Consider the following 19127-nt stretch of genomic DNA (forward strand, 5'->3'; position numbering starts at 1 on the left):
TAACAGAGCAATGGTTCCATGTGGCTGACTTTTTAGCACCAGGTGGCTGCACCAAGTTATTGAGATTCTACAAGGTGAGAACAGCACAGTCGCCTAATGTGTGCAGCATCTGCTTTGTACTTCAATCGCATTTTGCTACTATATAGGAACACAATACCAGATAAAAAAAAAGAGAAATCCTCATCTGTCCTGGTGCCAGATGGCAGATTATATCTTGCCGGTTATGTTAATTTCATACCAATAAAGTTACTGCTTTCATTGTTTTTTTGCTATATTAAAATTCACAATACAGTAAGTTTTTGTATTCAGTAAATGAATCAAGTAAAATGTTCCTCATTTATGTTAATTTAATTGGTTCTTCTTTTCCTAAAGGTGTCTTTCATTGCCTTCATGTGAACAGTCAGTGGAAAAGGACACATTATCCTCTGTGTGACGCTAGCTAAGTTGTCTTTCTTTGGGCATGAAATGCCTGTGTATTCCCTGTAAACCGTGAAGATCAGCTAAGCAGTGCTTACAGTTTTTTCCCCCCTCCAGCTTAAAATACTGAATTTTGAAGAGGGGTGGGGGGGATGTTGAATGGCCGGTGTGCAAACAGAAGCAGGCACACTGCAGCTGAGCCTTGTGCTCTTCAGTCCTGAACTCTGAACACTGAGCACACTTCCCAGCTGAACCGGATTGTGTTTATCAGCAGGGCTTTTATGTCCACATGTTCTCCACATTCCCGTAACCCAGCGCTGTGCACGGAGTCTGCGATCAGCATTCCCCCTCTTGTGAGAAATGGTCTTTTATTAGCAGGCGAGGCAGGCTTGCCCAGATTCAGCACCCTCTCTGTGGACAGTTCTATACTGCCAGCGCGAGCACTGTGCATGCTTTGTTTACGCGTGTGTGTGTGTGTGTGTGTGTGTGTGTGTGTGTGATTGTGTGTAAGAGAGAGAGAGAGAGCCTATGTGAGCTGCATCATCATCACTCTTCTAAAATCTTGCTAGTGACAGACTGCAGAGTCCAGTCAAGAACCTATAGAAAACAGTTTTGCTGGGGGATGGAGAGGCAAGGATTGTGTTGGACTGCTTGGCTTGAATTGTTTATATCCGCAGGACTATTATCAAACAACTTCCCAAAATTCAGAGAGAAGAAAAAGGAAAAGATAGAAGAAGGGAGACGGGGAGTGGAATGAGAAGAATCTAGAGATTACAGGGTAGAAGTAAAAACAAAAATGAATCGAGCCTGTCCTGCATTCTCGTCTTTCTTTTACTGCCCATGAATGTCCACACAGGAGAGTGGATTGAAAATGACTGAACGGGGAGAGCAGAGGGAGGTTGTGAAAGGAATCAGGGCTGGGGGACATAGCTTCAATTCCTGCTATTCTGCCTAAATAGGCTCTTCCTCTGTAATGCACTCAGGCTCCAGTGATTCGCTATGTGAATGCTGCCCATTTGCATAGCCACTCTCTCTCCTGCTTCCTGGCTGGCTGTTGAGGCTCCCCCTCCCTCTGCCCTCCTCCTCCTTCTCCTCCTCTCTCCCCTCTTCCTCTTGCGCACATCTTCTGGAACGGCGCTGGCGACGCTGCCTGTGTGTGTGATTGTGTGTTCCTGCCCAGGGCTGCTCTCTCAGGTACTGTCACTGCTATCGCTTGGTCTCGTTGAGAGCCGAGATCTCTAGATGGAGAACTGGTGCGCTACTTGGCACAACTTACAGGTGCAATCACGCCGTCTCTCGCGCGCTGCTGCAGCTGTCTAACTCATGCAAATGAGACTCGGATTTAACTATGGTCCCATTCCTCTGGACATCCTTTGAGACCACTGGAGGTGGAAAAGAGGGGGACATCCGAATATCTGTCTTGATTTTCTGAAGAAATTCACTTTGCACAGGTGCTGTCAGTCTCTTGAAGTTGGCTTTCTTTTTTTCCTGGCTATTGCAATTTTTGGAATATTCACATAGTTTTTTGGGGAAGATATTTGATTTTGTGAAAGCTTAACAAGGAGACAGAGAAACAGGGAGAAATATCGGAACTCTGGGAATCGGAGCAAGCAGGGATTTCTCCACTGCTGTTGGAGGTTGCCCTAATTTCCTGAGTGAATGTTTCTGATTGTTTCTGTATGATGATTTATGATACCTCTTTACCTCCCTGGGTGCTGCTACGGATTTCTTAACTCAGTGGAGAACAGCAAGAGGCTTTTTTTTTTTAATCTCACAACCGACATTTTGTGTGGTGTCCCCTTTTTCTTTTTTCTTCTTTCACTGTGGATCTGTGCGAGTGTCTCTGGGCGAAGTGCATTTTGGCAAGGTGAGAAGTATGGGGCTGTAAGGCTCACCAAAGTTCCACCTTGATCTGAATCCTCATCTGGCCACTCAGGGACGATGTTCGGTGGCTGGTGGACACAGTTTCCTCCTCTGAGGCCACTAACGGAGCCTCTAAACCGGAATTCAGCCTCACTCACCCATCTGGCCTTGTGGATCACAGCCCTGGCCCTGGGCTTTGTGGCCGGGTCAGAACCAGGTGCTGTTGAGAGTCTCCACCACATTCACCTGTCCCATGGAAACAAGCGTCACCATATTGTGCCTATTGCCATCCACAGATCCCCTGCATCCCTTAGAGCAGGGCACAGTAAGTATTTCCTTGTCTTACTAGCAATACGTTCAGTAACTTCTTAAGCTATTTTACATTTTGTCCCAGTCGTAAAGTTTTTGCAATCTTTATTCACTCTTTGGTTAATGTTGTCGATTCCAGTAAAATATATATTTTAATATTGTTTATTTTGAAGCTTACCCTTTCCAGAACACACACGTGTCTAGCTTAGATCCATCCCTTGTTTTACAGTCTCAGCAAAGTGCCCTCTGTCTCCGTGTCGGAGATTAGCCATATCCCTATCTCCAGATGCTTCTCTGTGTCCAGATTAGACAGGATTAGAACACTGCAGCGCTCCATGTTGCCCCTGGGTGTTTGGGAGAGACAAAGATGTGTTGTCTCCAGCGCTGCAGGGCGTCGAGCCGCTGCTGGCCGTCGAGCCGCTGCTGGCCTCCGCCCAGCGTGGAGTGTGGATGAGGCCTCTTTACCCTGTTTGGCACAAAGGTTCATGACACAGGGAAATAAAATAGGAAGAATCTCAAGTATGAGGAATTATATAACCTCACCTCAAGTATTCATGGTAGACTGCAGTATGCTCTCCTCAATACAGCATGTGTGAGAATGATTTTAGAAATACTGCAGTTTTTTTTTCTTTTCATACTTTGGCGATCCTTGTATTTTTCGCAGTATGATTTTTAAAAAAAAATGTTTTACCTGCAGTTGTGAGTGATGCTGATGTTTAAAATTGAAGCAGTATAACACGCAGAAGTCTTTCCATACTGCCCAAGCGTTTTTAAGTGACGTAATCACTACTGGTGTAATACTGACGTAATGCTGAGGTACCCTGGCTTTCATTCAGCAGACACTGCTTAATAACGCACAAAAGACAAAAGTACTGCAATGGTTTAGAGTCTCTTATATTTAAGTTTAAAAGTACAAGGCGTTGAGTTGTGAGGCATTTTGAGGATGTTTTTATTGGACACAAAAGCAGCTCAGAAACTTAACTGGTGCCCGGATCACTGGGCAGAGTTAGACCTGTACGAACAAGGGAGTCAGTCAGTGCTCTTCAGTGATGATGAGGGAGATGGGGAGGTTTGCCGGCCTACTGAGACAACAAGAGAGGCAATTAGGCCACTCTGCCGTGACCTGTCTGGAGTGGACAGCGCTCAGCTCGCCTCCTGCTCCCTCTCAGGACCTCCGGGGCATGTTGGGCTTTCAGGCACATTCCGAGACCTAATATCATAGTTAGCGTTGCTGCCTCCACCGTGCTGTTATTATGAGAGAGAAAGTAGGAAGGGTGTGTGTGTGTGTGTGAGGAGGGGGGGGGGGGGTAATGAAAAGCTTTCTTGCTAACATGATTACATTTTTGGTTGAACAGCGCACTGAGGGTGCATGAATGCAAAATGGGAGACATGCTGTTTAACATGGTACCTGGCTCCAGGACAAAGCCTGCTGTTGTAAAAGCCCTGGTGATGTTGTCTTAGCTGTGCTGCAATTGGTTTAATTTTCATGGGGCTTGTTCCTTACATGGGGTATCTTTTCTCTGCAGCAATTAAACATGCACAGCTCAATTGTTTAATTTTAATTTGTGAACACAAGATGCAAATCCCCTCAGGTTTGATTCTGTATTTTTAACAGTATCTTTTTTGCTTTGTATTTGTAATTTCTATGTATTAAACAACAAAAAGTATAGCCTTATGCCATCTTCAATTGTTCTTTCTCACCGTTTCTCTGCCCCCACTGTTCTCATCTCTCTCATAGCTTGTGGTATCATCGCCAAAGTTAAAATCTAATCCTATTATTGTCACAGTGCATTTAACATTGTCTCAAGTGATTAGAGCAAACAAAGCCAATAGAGTGCAGACAGTTAGCTCTATATGTAAATTGCCTCGATTTCATGAAAATGCATTTTTCTTTACTTAGTATGTTGCTAAATTAAACTATTAACTCTGCCTGCTCCAATGTTGGATTATCCATCCATTTTTGACAAATATCCACCATGACGTCAATTCCTTTAAGTGATTTCATAGGAAAACACACATTTCTCTCTCTCTCTCTCTCTCTCTCTCTCTCTCTCTCTCTCTCTCTCTCTCTCTCTCTCTCTCTCTCTTATATATATATATATATATATATATATATATATATATATATATATATATATATATATATATATATATATATCAGAATACTGAAAGCGAAACCATGCTTCGTCTCCTTTGTATTGAACGTGTATGCCTGTCATTGATTTATGTGGAAAGAAGAAGAAAATTACCATGGTCAGGATGTATGAAATTGAGTTGGAGTATGATGCATTGTTTGTTTAGGGCTAGCAGTAATGAGGTTCAGACAGTATCAACTCTGAGGAGCAGACATACCATTCATCATGAATAGACTCCCTGAGGTGATAGTCCTCTTTCACATAGATGGATATGATACTCGATATGCCGGATAACAAGGTTATCATATTTCTGTATCTGCTGTTCTTAATCGTTGAGATTGGATTTATGATCAGATCAGTAGGAAAAAGTGTTTTAGAGTTTAAACTAATCTTTACTGGTTAATGGGAAAAGAGAAAATTCATTGATTTCTTTAGATTATCTGCTTTAAACTCTGGTTAAATACAGAAGATAGTTATCTGAAATTCTTGCTTTCAAAATAAACAGTATCTTCCACATTCTCAGTTGTGTTCCCATAACCATAACCCATACGTCTGGGAGGGGGGGTTGAAGTCAACGTGAAGATCCATGATGACTATGACCTCCCCCTCCCCCCCCATTCTCACACACACACACACACACACACACACACACACACACACACACACACCACCACCAACATTTGATCCATCAACTGCTGCACAAATGACTTTTGTATTTCAAAACTCGGGGGTTTGATTAAAGTCGGCGAAGCAATTTATGTGATTATAATCATTTTTAAAGCTCTACTTTTCAGAGCTAATGGTTGAATGGGTTAGGGACGGTGCTCGCCTGTGCTATCCCTGCTGCAGAGAACAGAGAAGTGGGGGAAAGAGGACATGGGGAAGAAGTGAAAGAAGATGGAGAATAAAGAACAATGGAGGTGGTGAAGGAAGAGAGCGAAAGAACGATAGAGAGAAAGTGGATATTCTCTGATGTTGCCTTGCTGCCGGTGTGTTGTGGGCTTGTATAATATAATTACTCCCATGTCTCTGTGCTGATGTCATTCTGCGATAGTGTGAGGATGACAGTATCTCTGCTTCTGTGAGGCAGCTGAGATGATAGCTGCCCTGATAAGGATCTGAGTACATGTTCCTCTGCTCTAGAGGGAGCAAAGGCAGTTATTGACCCAGGAATGAGAGAGTGAATACTGCAGTCGTTTCATTCGCCTCTCTCTGATGTGTGAGAACACAAACACTCTCTTTTTCTGTTTTGTATTCGTGTGCAGGTCTTTAACCTACTTGCATCTTAGGATACTCTCGTCCTCTTCCTCCTTCCCTCTTTCCTAATGTCCGGCTCTCTGTACTCCATCTCTTCCCGACCGCTTGGCCTAACCCCCCTGCTCTCAGCCCTCTGGTTGGTCCGCAGAGTCCATCCAAGCAGACAGAGTGGGCAGCCTTTTGCGCCCGCAGTGGTTTTTGTGGTTTCGGTGGTGACCGGGCTATGGATGGCATGAAGGGAAAAGAGACCTGACTGTGCGTGTGGTGGACAGCGAGGGGTCAGCTGAGTAATGCGTCTGGTTTTGGTTACAGACTTGGGGAAAAAGAGAGGGAGAGAGAAAGAAAAAGAGCCCCTTCCTTTGACTCAACATGCTTTGGTCTTGGATGAGTTTGAGTCAGGAAGCTCTATACCCATAAGGCACTCGGTGAATCATCGTCAACAGCGTCGTCTACTTTGCCATCTCCCTCGTTCTTGTTCATCCTCGTCCATCTGTCTGTTTACACCTATTACACCTAAAGGTATTTCTTTAAAGGTACAAAGTTTGCGAGTGAGTGTTACATCCGTTTGACATCGAACAAGTGTGATGTGGAAAACGCGTCATCGTGCACAGAAATGTGAGTCAAACTATCACTTGGTCGAGTGCACTGTTTTCCATTATGCAATGTTGGCGTCACACATACACAGCCGTTAACCCTGTATAATGCAATTGCATATTGTGATGGGATAATACCACTGAAACCACACCAGATACATAATAATTATTAGATTATATAAGACATTTGTTTCAACAGCAAGCCACATCAAAACAAGAGTACAACAGATGTACCAATGTACTGTATAGCAAAGAGGCGGAATCACGTTCAAATTGGCAAGCAGAACTTGGACACGTCAAATATTTGTGCATTAAGAGGAATAAGAAAACAATTGAATGTGAAAGGAGACTTCAAAAAAAGAGAAAAGCATCCCGTCGACATTAACTGTGTTTGAACCACGGCTGTATTTTTGCATGCAGTCATTTACTGTATGGGAGACATCAAGCGTGGAGCAGTGATGCATCTGTAGTGCAGGTCAACGTGTTAAAGACGTTAATGAAAGAGCTCAAATAGTTCCCCACAGTACATTCTGATTGACTCTATAAATGCCTCTCTATTTCCCAGCGGAGCGACAAAAGAAAAGAGAAAAAAATAAAAAAAAATAAAGTGGAGATCCAGAATGCAAAAACCCACATTTGTTATTTAAAAAAAAAAATCTAATCTGAATTGAGTTCAGTCACCCTGGAGAAGCCTCATTCTCAGTCATTATAATGAGGCAGCAGCTATCTCTTTGCCAGTCAGGCTTGTATACAAACACACACTCATTGCACATTTACTCACAAATGCACACAAGCTTACTGCACACACAAAGTGTCCCTCTCCCAGATCATCTTTCATCTCTTTGATCACTTTGAATCATTGTCACAAGGGTCTTACTGGGTAGTGGAAGTGATATGCAAATTTGCACATGGGGAAAGGTTTCAGTTATATAGTGTAACATATAATTGGTTAGTTAGAATTCAAAATGGCTTATAAAGTGAAAAATACACTTTAAAGATACATAAAAAAAAAAAGATCGTTCAGACATACCGTAGTAACAAGAGTACAGTTATAACTCCCCCAGTGAGGGACTAATTGGGTTCTGGGAAAGGTCATTGGTGTAAAAAAAGAACTAAAGATGGTGGGTGAAATCTTTCAGCCTTTACACCCTGATGACCCCAGATACAGAGGAGGCCGGAAGGGATGGATTTCTGTGGCAGCCAGCCCACAGAAGACAAAAGTATAATTGCCATTGATCATGTGATCAATAATGAGCCTCTACTATGTTTCACATGTCTCGTCAAAAAAAAAAAAAACCTGCATCCTTCTGCTCTCCTACGTGGGTTGTTTGATTGACAGTGTTCTAATTATTCTTACCCTACACATCATTACCCAACAACTTTAATATCATGAGTGTTGGAATAATGATGAAAATAAAAACAAATGAATGGCTGCCCTGTTACAATACAAGGCCTAAATAAGAACCAACCATGTCACAACTATTCTTTTTTTGCAATTTACAATTGCTTACCTGCAGCCGAGTGGCAACGGAAAGAAAGCTGCTCCCTAATCCACTCTAATAGGATTGTGTGGGATTTCACCTTCCTCATTGCTCCTTCCATTTCTTAGTGCCTCAGGCCTTCTGGCATGGACTGATAAAAACACGCCTACCTAAGTGCAAGCTAATATTAGCATATATTTTTGCAACATTGTGCGTGGGTATGCATTGTATTTCAACACTTTTTTATTTATTTATTTCTATTTTATTTGTTGGTAGATGCATAGCATCAGTGTGAGATAAAGAACGGCACTGCTCTCGAATTGGTGCTCCTTTAGAACATTGCCTGTTTATAAGGTGGTGGCAGAGGTGTGTGTGTGTGTGTGTGTGTGTGTGTGTGTGTGTGTGTGTGTGTGTGTGTGTGTGTGTGTGTGTGTGTGTGTGTGTAATGTATATTTTCACCATGTTCATGTTATTGCATAATTTCTGTAAGTTATGCAGCTCATTAAATACTATCTCAACATTTAGTAGAGGCTTACTTGCAAAGTGAGGCTACTCAGCAAAAAGCAAAGCAGATGTTTAATCCTGCAATTAAGGCCAAGGCGCGCCTGTTCCCTCCTGGGTACGGCTTAGGAATAAACAGTTAAAAACAAGCACTGTCATTCAGAGACGTCACATAAGCAACTGTTTCTTAGTACAACATTAAATGTACAGAACACATTTTTATTCATACATTAATGTGGGTACTCCAATATGTGCCCGTTTTACATCAATGGGAACAATGACAAGCAGCATATAAGAAAGACCAAACATGTTGCACCGTACATTTCTCTGCGTTTGATCTACCCACTGCACATCCACGATGCCTTGACCTAAACAGAGATTCGTTAAAGACGAGGGGCAGTGGAAAAGTCTCTTCATGCTATTCTCTCTCATGTGGCGGAGGAGATGTGGATGTATTACAATAATTTCAAACAAATGCCCTACTGCGTCACAATCCTGTCGTAATTTTACCGGCCGGCTATATCTTTTGCTTTTGTGAATAGTGCTAATGTACGATTATGCTCAATAAAGAACAGCAGCTCCCTCTGAGCCGAAAGCAGCTTCTTTGTGAGAGCAGTGTTTGTGTTGATGCAGGTTGGCTGCATATGGTGACGGGCACCCGGAGTTGTCTCTAGTCTCAGATCAGAGCTCTGGCCCTGGACTCCACTTTCTGCCTCACTTCCACTGTGTAATTATCCCCCACACTTGTCTTTTTCGGTAATTAGAACTGCAGTCATACTCCACATCTGTTGGCTCCCTAATAGAGAAGACAACAGCTTCTAGAGACCATTGGGAGGCTGTGATGTTTGGTACATCCACGCAGAGACACACTGAAACTAAATAATGCACCGATGTTTGATGGCACGCAATCAGTCAAAGAGGCTTTTAACTGTGAATGAAAAAACAGAGAATTGCCTGATGCTTGATTTTATCTTAGTCTAACTTTGATATGTGTGTTCGCTGGCACGCAAATTAAACACTGGATGCAAAAAAATCTAATCAACAAATTGCTGGCAAACAAAATGGCTGACCTGAATTGAGAGAAAGGGAGCTTTGAGTCTGAGGAGCAAATGAGGCAAGTGATGATGAGAGAGTAAATTAGAAGCTGTCGATACTGTGAGACACCTCTATCAGAGCCAAGGCTGTTGGCTAGGGAGGCAGATATGCAGCTGGTCGGGGTAACAAAGGGCCCGTTTGGTGTATTGCCCCATTAAGACAGTGGTTCTTGTCAGCTCTGCCTGGATGGGCAATTCTGCTTCACAAGGCAGGGGCTCATGTATCACTTAGGGCTCAGGGGAAGTGAGCATGGCAGAGGAAGGGGCAAAAGGGTGTGAGTGACACTGGTCGACTGAGCATTCATGGCTTTATATTACTGGCCCAAGGGGCAGAACTTTACCTCAACCATGAATTGATGGTTCCCTGCCATGAAGAGTGAGGGTAGTTGGTATGGCTGCCCGGGGGCCCCGACATGGTGAGGTGAAGCTTATCTCTTCAGAGCAGCCCAAAGATGAAATGTGGCCAAATACTGCAACAGTGTGACGCAGGGACAAATTTCTTGATTCAGAATCTCTGTCGAACTGCAGATTGTATGAGTTTAGGGTCGGATACGTTCGGAGTCCATCTATAATCCCACATTAAGAAGAAATGCTTCCTGTGAGTGGCATTACATTTTGTTTCCAATGTTGCACCACATTTTGTCACACAATACTCACATGTTAAAGCCTATTTGTGTATACACCTGTGTGACTTTAATACTTCACGAATGAAAAGTAATTAGTATTTAGATAATGGGGGCAGCAAATGTGAAAATAATCAATACAGCTAATTGATACATTTTAGAGGAATTTAAACATACACATCTTGAATTAACTACATGCAAAGGTGTATATAGCCCCTAATATATCATTAGTTATAGTAACTTTGGTTTGATATGGAGAGTAGTTTTTTGTAAAGGTTTTAGACCTGATTTGTTTACGGTTGATGTTATTGTATTGTACAAGTAATAGACATGTCATGTGATGGCGTAAACTATTCATGCCAATCGAAAAACCTGCCACTACAGAGACACTTGGCTGTTTTTGTGTGTTTTTACGTTAGAGACACTATAGAAAGTTACAATATCAAGTGTCTCATTAGGCATTCATAAAAAATGTTTAATGCAACTCCTTTAGTTGTAAAAAGTCTGTTTGTATAGAAGTCTTTGAGAAATTGTCTCAATTGTTTTCAAGTATTCTTAAATTGTGTGTGTGTGTGTGTGTGTGTGTGTGTGTGTGTGTGTGTGTGTGTGTGTGTGTGTGTGTGCGTGCGCATTCGCGTGTCTGCCTGTGCGCATGTTTGATAAAGTACAGTGAGATTCTGCTATTGCTCCCTGCAGTATAAAGATATTAAACTACTTCTTAATCAACCATTTTTTATTGCACATCTTTATCTCTCTCCGTTTCTTTCTCTCTCTCTTCCTCCCTTTTTCCTCCGTCCTTCCCCCTTGATGTGATACGGTTCCAGCCTCGAGTTCTGACGTCAGTGCTCCTATGTTTCTCTCTCTCTCTCTCTCTTTCTCTCTCTCTCTCTCTCTCTCTCTCTCTCTCTCTCTCTCTCTCTCTCTCTCTCTCGCCATTTTTATTCGATTTTGTTGCTCCTATAATTCCAATAATCGTATACCCTCTAATAAGTATGACCAATCATGGGGCAAGCAGCAATGCTCCACTTTTAGTCCCCACTTAATTTAATTATATCAAATTAGCAAAGCAGGGAGAGAGGACTAATCCTTTGCAGCTTATGAAGGCAGGTTGGACACCATCAGCTGTACTATGCAGAAATGCTGCTTTGGGATTGTCTTCATTAGAAGGAGCTTAAGGCGCATAGGTCACTGGATACTGTTAAAACAATACTGTGGAGATGGCCTAATTAGAATATTTGCCTAGTCTAGCCTAAAGACGAAGAGTAAGTGCCTGAGGCCTTTAAAATCTTCCCTTTGAGAATGCAGCTTTGTTTTTTATCCATGTTTGCTTCAGTACCACTTATCATTTACATCCATTATCATCAATAAGTCATTACATTTGCTCTTACTGAAACACATTAAAATACACATACGGTATTGGTGTGTATAAATATAACTGAACACTCTATCGTTCGGTGGTGAAGATTAAGTCTCTGAGCAACGAACTGTAAAAGTTTATATCGACTGTGCTGTATATATGCCAATATGCCCAGAGTTATTAAGCCAACACAAAGTAAGCAGGCAAGTCGTGCTCCTGGTTGATTGAGCACCTCTGTCCACTCCGCTTTCTGCTGACTAAAAAGAGACTCGCTCAACCCCAGCCTTCTGATAAAGACTGACGGGAGGATTTATCACTTAAAAATAAAATGGGGGAGAAAGAAGCGTGGAAGAAAGCAAAGCAAGGTGGCGGAGTGTGCAGTATACAGTATTTTATGCTATGGGTTTGTTTCATGAAATAATTGCAGTAGTAATAGACTCACTGGCAAAATTGCTTAAGATCCATCAATTCTCACTTAATACATATTTTGTCTATAAAATGCATGAGGTGCTCATTGTTTTCATCTTTTTTAGGGAACCTTGCCCCTCACATATAGTTGAAGGGTTGACATTGAACGTTCGTTTTGCTCTAATTTCACTGGTATGTTGGACAGCATTTTTCCCGCCTCAACCTGTGATGAAACCTTTTTGTATGCTTGCTAGTTCTGTTCTAACTGCCTTTTCCATTATAAGGGAGGCAGTTGTTTGTGCTGAGAGGATTAAGACAAGTCAACAATCCATTGCCTTTTTAGTCTCCCAAAGGACTGATCACACACCAGTGAAGATGGAGAATGGCTTTCTCCAGGAGCAAAGCTTGAGAGTGATGTTTAAATTGTTGAAAGGACCTCGCTATACTGCATTGGAACGATGAACAGATACAGAACAAAAAGTGTGTGTGTGTGTTGGGGTTGGGGGGGGGAGAGAGAAGGAGAGGGGCACAGGGATGTAGCTTTGTATACCTTGCTCTATCCAGTTTTCATTGTCCAGCCCAATGTTCTTCTTCTGTCCCCACTGGGCTTTAACTGCTGACTCCAAACAGCTGGAAGAACAATTGCACTCAATTGGTATTTTCAAAGCTGTTGTTCACTGTTCTTAACTATTCTCACATACAGAGGCTGCCAGTCAAAGGTGACAGGCAATTAATCACCTCTTGTGAAAACATTTGGTTACTGCTAAATTGGCCCTTAACTCGAGGGTCGGTTTTTGTTTTTGTTTAACATCATTATATTATTTTAATCATGAAAATGTTGATCATGAAAAAAAGAAATGTTTTCAAATAACAGATAAGGCTTTTTCAAAATTGTTACGTCAAGTTTAACAATGACAAGAGTAAATAGATTTCTGTAGACCTACCATAATCAAATGCTCCATTTACAATGCCTCCAAATGCAACGTAACACAGCAGTCACCATCACATTTGAAAGCCTTTTCTAAAACAAACCTGTGAACACTAAAATGACTGCAGACGTCAACTCAAGACAACAACTGGACTTACAAGGACATTTTCTTGCAGTCAAAGGTTTAAGAAAATAATAAGCAGTCTAGATTAATATAATTTAATCAAAATGAGCATAAATTGCAAGCTTGAACATATACTCAATCTAACGCTGTCGCCTTTAAGCAAACATCTAAACTTAACTTCACTTAGAAATAATAATTTGTGACATTTTCATTTACATTTTTTTTTTACATTTTCTTTTTCTAAATACTGGGGGCTCTATTTTTGTAAGTCAATGGACACATAGAGGCACATATGAGTAGTGATTTTTGTCGTGAGGAGATGTTCACAAAGGTTGTGTGTTGTTGGCAGCAGGGCAGAACAACCTATGAGTAGTAGTTTTATTTTTTGAGTTTTCTTCATCAGTCAAAGCAGCTCCCCTAACAACTCAGCGTACAGTAGAGAGCTAGGGATGTACTGTTCCACAAAACAAGCTTGCGTGTCCTTGAGCAAAAGCCGCATAATTATCAGTTGCAACTGTTTTAGCATGGGAAAAAAAAACAACAAAACATTATGCTACTGTGCTACTCTGGAGCTCTTTTGCCAAATAAAATAAATGGATCTTTGACATTAGGTGAACAGCCAACAGAACTGGCAGCCAACTACAGTGCCAGTCTGGCAATGGAAAAGGTGCATCCTCCAGCCTGTTCCTCCTCCATTGTACAGCCACATGTGGATATACTTGGAATGACAACAAAAAATCATCTTTATTTTTGGTCCCGCGTGAGGGAATTGCATTAGTGTCAAATTGGCCTACATATCTCAAAGCATACTTTAGAAGCCTATGATTAGGATCCGTACATGTACACATAAATTGGTAAAGGCATGGAAGTAGCATAGAGCACAACTTCAGTGCACCACACTTGGTATGGGAAAAGCAACAATCCCAGATGATTCTTAATACCACAGTTTTTCTCTGACTACTTCGGAGCAGTTAATTTCCCAGCATGTCACCAGAACACCAAACTGGCACCGACAAGAAAAACCCCTGACAGAAATGTCACCTTGCCAACACAAAACCCCACGGTGCAGTGACAGGAAAGTACAGTTTTCTCTATAAACGAGATGTTTCTCATTTATAGCAGCAGCCACACTGAACAAATGAGAAATAAACGGATTAAACTGACACAAATGTTTACAGTAAAATGAGAAAGTCTTGGAGAATTGTCTGAACAGACAATGAAAATATCAGTGCAGAAATGTCATAGCAATCAACATAAAATAACATGCAACAGCTTTACAGTGTATTCTTTTGACTAAACTACATAACACCTTCGTGGTCACCAAAATCACACAAATTTGTCTTGCCCACATCAACATGGACGAGCAGAGGCGGGGATCGAACCGCTGGTCCTCTGAATGAGGATTCTTCTCTCCCACCGATCCACAGTCACCCTGATTATATAATCATATAATATTGCAAGGTTTGACAAATAATTACTACTATTTTACAACCGTGTGTATATTTAATTAATATGTTGACAGAAATTAAAATAATTGATCATTTTAATATGTTTTCAACATTGCTGGGAGTGACTGTGTAAACAACGCCTCAGCATGTTGTCACACTCAGACATGATGCACAGGTACATTTTTAAGGTCCTTGACACCAAAGCTGAAAGCTGAGCTCTTTGTCCTTTAATTATTTTGCCTGTTGAAATAACTATAAGACTGGCTAACAGGAAAAATAAAAATGTGATATTTATATTAGTTTTATTGACATTTTAAAAATTATTGCTGGTTCATGTCAAAAAGATGTTTGAATATTATTCAGTAATTTTATTTTCTGGCAGGGAAGCCTCGTGGAAATGATATCGTGGCTCAGACACAAATCCCCACAATATTTTTTATATATATATATATATATATATATATATATATATATATAATATATAATATAATATTTTGGATCACAGGGTGTGATGTACCATTTAATTGTACACTGAGGCTGTGTGAACTGTGCCTCTATTTGCCCGTCTCTGTAATTCACAGCTTTGTAATCGCTGACAAGTTGGAACATGCAGCTGAAAAGAAGAATGTTTGAAGAGTTTTGCTCATAACCCCAATATCTATTTACCACCTAATCTCCTCAGCCACCAGACCTTTTAATTGTTCCAAAAGGTAAGATATAGTGACAAGGCTACATTAGGGGGAAGGACAAAAAAATGTATCAAGTTGACTTACAATTATCCCTCATGGCACAACATCTTAAGGGGCATTGATCGGAGATGGCTCCTTTACCAGATACCGATCGTGTTTTATTAGACAATGGTGTCCTCATAAATCGCTGTAATGATTTCTCTCGAAACCTAAAATAGTAATCCAATAGACATCATTAAGCTTCTTTTAATTGTACTCCTCCCTGTGGGGGCCACAGACCAAAGATAAACCCAAATGATGTTATCCTTAATATAGTTTTGTCCTTAAATGGTTTGTGGATGAGCGACGTGTAGCAATTCATGCAAATGTTCACCTACTTATTTCTGTCCCAGTAACAAATGGGTTTTAGTGTTTTAGATTATATAGATGTTCTAAGATGTGCATGATGTAAAGGAGGTGGGTTCGCACGATCAGCTGTTAAACTCTACTGCTGGTGTGATGACAATTTTCACGGCTCGCCACTGGGTTATATCCTTATATAACCTTAACATTAGATATATAAACGAGAGAGGATTGGCAAAAGAGTTTATCATACTTTGAAATTCCATTGAACAGATGCATGAAAAGGATGAAAGAATAACCGGAGAGAGCTATTCTATATGCCACATCTCGAAAAATCTATTTTTGCACACCAGTCATTACGGGAATCCTTGGCAGCAAAAAGAGAGAAACGCAAGTGTTGGGTGCTGACAGAAAGCAGATCCATAATGTCATATATCCTTTTCATATTTCCATCACCACTATGTAATTATGATTGGATTCCTCCCCAGTTTCTCGGCAGAGATGGTAATATGAGGCTCGTTACGATGGCCGTGTTGGAGGTCAGAGGAAAGACGGTCTGGGATCCTGACCTGAGCTGAGCAGTATAAGCTTTGTTTGTTTATCCTAACCACCCCACAACGGCTACACTTGGGCACAGAGCCAGTATGCTTTCCTTTGCTCGCACACATCCGCCTCTTCCCGTGACACTGCGGAGTAGTTTGCTATATGCTCCGACTTCAGCAGATATGGACATTGAAAAGTCAGTGCCAAGAGAGCTCGAACACAGAGGCCATGCCCGCTTTCCTACAGTCTACTGTCCCACACACCTCTTTGGCCAAATGCAGGGGAAGGATGGCTGGTGCTACATTTTTAATGAAAGCGGAGTGTTTGATCTGTCAATGTGTAGCTTCTTTGATGTTAACTGACGCAGCAGAGGGCAGCCAGCTCTCAATGTAGTCCAACATGAGGACAGATTAATTCATTATCCTTCAACAGAGGAAGCTTGTTGTTGAGAAGTTCATCCTGGAGGTCTCATCATGTAATAGTCTTGAGTAAGACACACCAATGCCTACTCAAAATAGCCTCTTGGATTCTACACCATGACCGCTCTGGGTAAATATATATGAATGTAGGAGTTAGAAATGGACGATGTGGAGCTATACAATTAGAATTTTTGTTCCGTTTCTTTAGTTTTTCATTGCGTAATGCTCCACCTAGAAGCACTTTGTACTTTGAAACTCTTGTTAAATTAACAAGACAACAAACAGCGAAGTAATTCCAGGACACCACTGTATCTAATGACTACAACAGATCCATATTGGCCAATGTGTCTCGGGAGAGCGCCCAAATAACAAATATGGAGCCAGCGCATCATTACTGCCGCCACTGGAGTCACACAGGCATGTGTCTACAGATTTCATGCCACTGCACAACTGTGTAGGTGTGCATTAGCCATGTTTCTCCATACATCTTAATCCTCTACCATCCCTCAAAGAGGGTTTTACTGGTCCAGGGTGCTTGCATGACTTTTTAGACTGCTTTACCACATATCAGTAACCTTATTATAATCATTCTCCGGATCTTCTTTTGGAAGCATTTATATAATCTACACGTCGAAATGAAGTTAGTTGCGTTGACCTTTGCTGCCTTGACATAAGGGTCTTGATGTTCATCCTTTTAGCTTAAGGGTGTCAGTGGCAATATCTGTGTACCAGCCCACTGAAATGAGCAATCTTTATGTTATAGTGTTTTTTTTTGTTTTTTTTGAGGTCACCAACAGTAAATAAGCTGTCAGTGGGATAAAGTGGGTGTCAAATTGTGTGAATAGACAGAGGAGGAAATGGCCGCTTTAGGGCCCAGTGAGTTCCCACTCTGACATGGTTTAAAAGAGCTTAATTATAATAAGCTGGAGCATGGAGCAAGTGTTCGATGGCTTGGGGGGGAACTTGGAGACAGTGACAACAGTCCAGCGCGAGCTACATGAATTGGAGATTGCGCTGTGAAGTCGCCGACATCAGATATGCATTAATGGAACAAGGCAGGTTTTCAGCAGTAGCCGCCAGACTTCATGAAAAAGAAATGATGCCTGCCTCGCAAATATATTACACATAATGTCTTTTCCTTTGTAGAAGTCATCAAGCTTCATAACGCTTTATCCATTAGGCGAACAAGAATGCTTACAGTGTTATTTCATTACGTTTTACAAATGCGAGTGATTCTTTATGAAAACAATAAATCCCGCCATAGATCTGTATGTCGCAACTTCATTCGTTAATCACATTATTGTTAATTAATGATGGAATTCTTTTTAGCTAATGGTTGACACTGTGTATTGACTCCAATGAGGGAGTGAAATTGGAAAAGGAACTTGAGAGCAGAGTGACGCACTTTACTCACTGCACTGCCAAGAAATGCCAGAGGGAGGAAAACAGAAATAAATAAATATATGCAAAATGTATCGATAGTTTTATTTCCTCGTGAACTGGTTTACAAGAAAATATTGAAATTACAGTCAGAATGATTTATATTCTATTGTTCAGGCTCAGGCTGTTTAACTCCCCGTCCTCATGAATATTAACACGCTCGCTCGCTCTGTTTCTCCTTCTTACTCACACACACATGTAACACACTAGCAGATATTTGTCTAATTCTTCATAAAGATATCTGTTTTTATGCTAATTTGACAGCTGCATTCATTGCAACGTTTCTCACAGGCATTTATTTCCCCATGCCATACTCATTCAATTAAACTTGCACACACATACTGTATATACACACTTTCTTCCACAAGCATACTTTTTTTAAGTCCTCTCAGAAAGGAGTTCAAACTATATCCCAATGATGGTTTCTAATTGCAAAGAAATAGGAACTTATTTGATTGAGACAACTCTGACAGCTCTGGCTGGTTTGCAAGCAGCACAACATGGGATGTGGCTTCATACAGGAACAAGCTGCCAGTTTTAATAGACCACTTCCTTCATTAGGCGAGACGGACTTATTTCCAACCGTCAATTTGACTAGGTCACTGTAATAATGCCGCAGGGCTCTTTCTCACTGAATAGCTACGTAATTAGAACTGCTCTCCCATCTACCAGGTCATGTTCAAACCTTTCATATGGCTGCGACAGACAACGAGCTAATGCAGCAAGACAGGAAGTAGCTGGTTTGGAGGTCACAAGGAGGGCATAATTGGACCAGTCAGTCAATAAGGCTGCCGGCTGAGTCTGCCTTTGAGGCTGCTAATGAAGCGCGAGAGACAGGGAGGTGCCCGTTTGGCATGCTGGTTACCTGGGCACCGGGGACATGACTGCAAATTTGCTCGCATTCACTTGTGTCTCTCCCCTCTCGAGGTGAAGCGGGCGATGGCAGTAAAACTGAGTAATTGTGGAGCATTATGGGGAAAGTGGCAGCAATACCTGCCTCTCTCATTTCTGCTGAATTTTCCCATTCTCATGAATTGACATGAGTGTACTTAAACCCTCAGATGGAGCTGAGTGCTATTCAAGAGTGATGTGTTGTCCAGTGCGTTGCAAAGTCATTACTCAGCACAATGAAACACTTCAGACTGACAGTGCTCTG

At 41.5% G+C, this 19127-nt stretch overlaps 1 protein-coding gene across 37 annotated transcripts in view; it reads left to right on the plus strand.

The window, feature by feature from the left end:
• The window catches only part of LOC137779604 (neurexin-1a), a 231760-nt gene that overhangs the window by 133006 nt on the left and 79627 nt on the right, over positions 1-19127 (plus strand). For 4 of the 37 annotated variants that reach the window (XM_068567641.1, XM_068567642.1, XM_068567643.1 and 1 more), the window contains exon 1: positions 1592-2605. The exons of the other annotated variants lie outside the window; for them this stretch is intronic. In XM_068567641.1, the coding sequence (XP_068423742.1) occupies positions 2359-2605 (247 nt within the window). In that variant the 5' untranslated portion in view covers positions 1592-2358. Of the gene's footprint in view, positions 1-1591; positions 2606-19127 lie in introns of those variants that run through there. 37 annotated transcript variants of the gene reach the window in all.

This window comes from Clinocottus analis, unplaced genomic scaffold (genome assembly GCF_023055335.1).
Source record: "Clinocottus analis isolate CAN_PGR_092001 unplaced genomic scaffold, fCliAna1.0.p SCAF_8, whole genome shotgun sequence".
NCBI lineage: Eukaryota > Metazoa > Chordata > Actinopteri > Perciformes > Cottidae > Clinocottus > Clinocottus analis.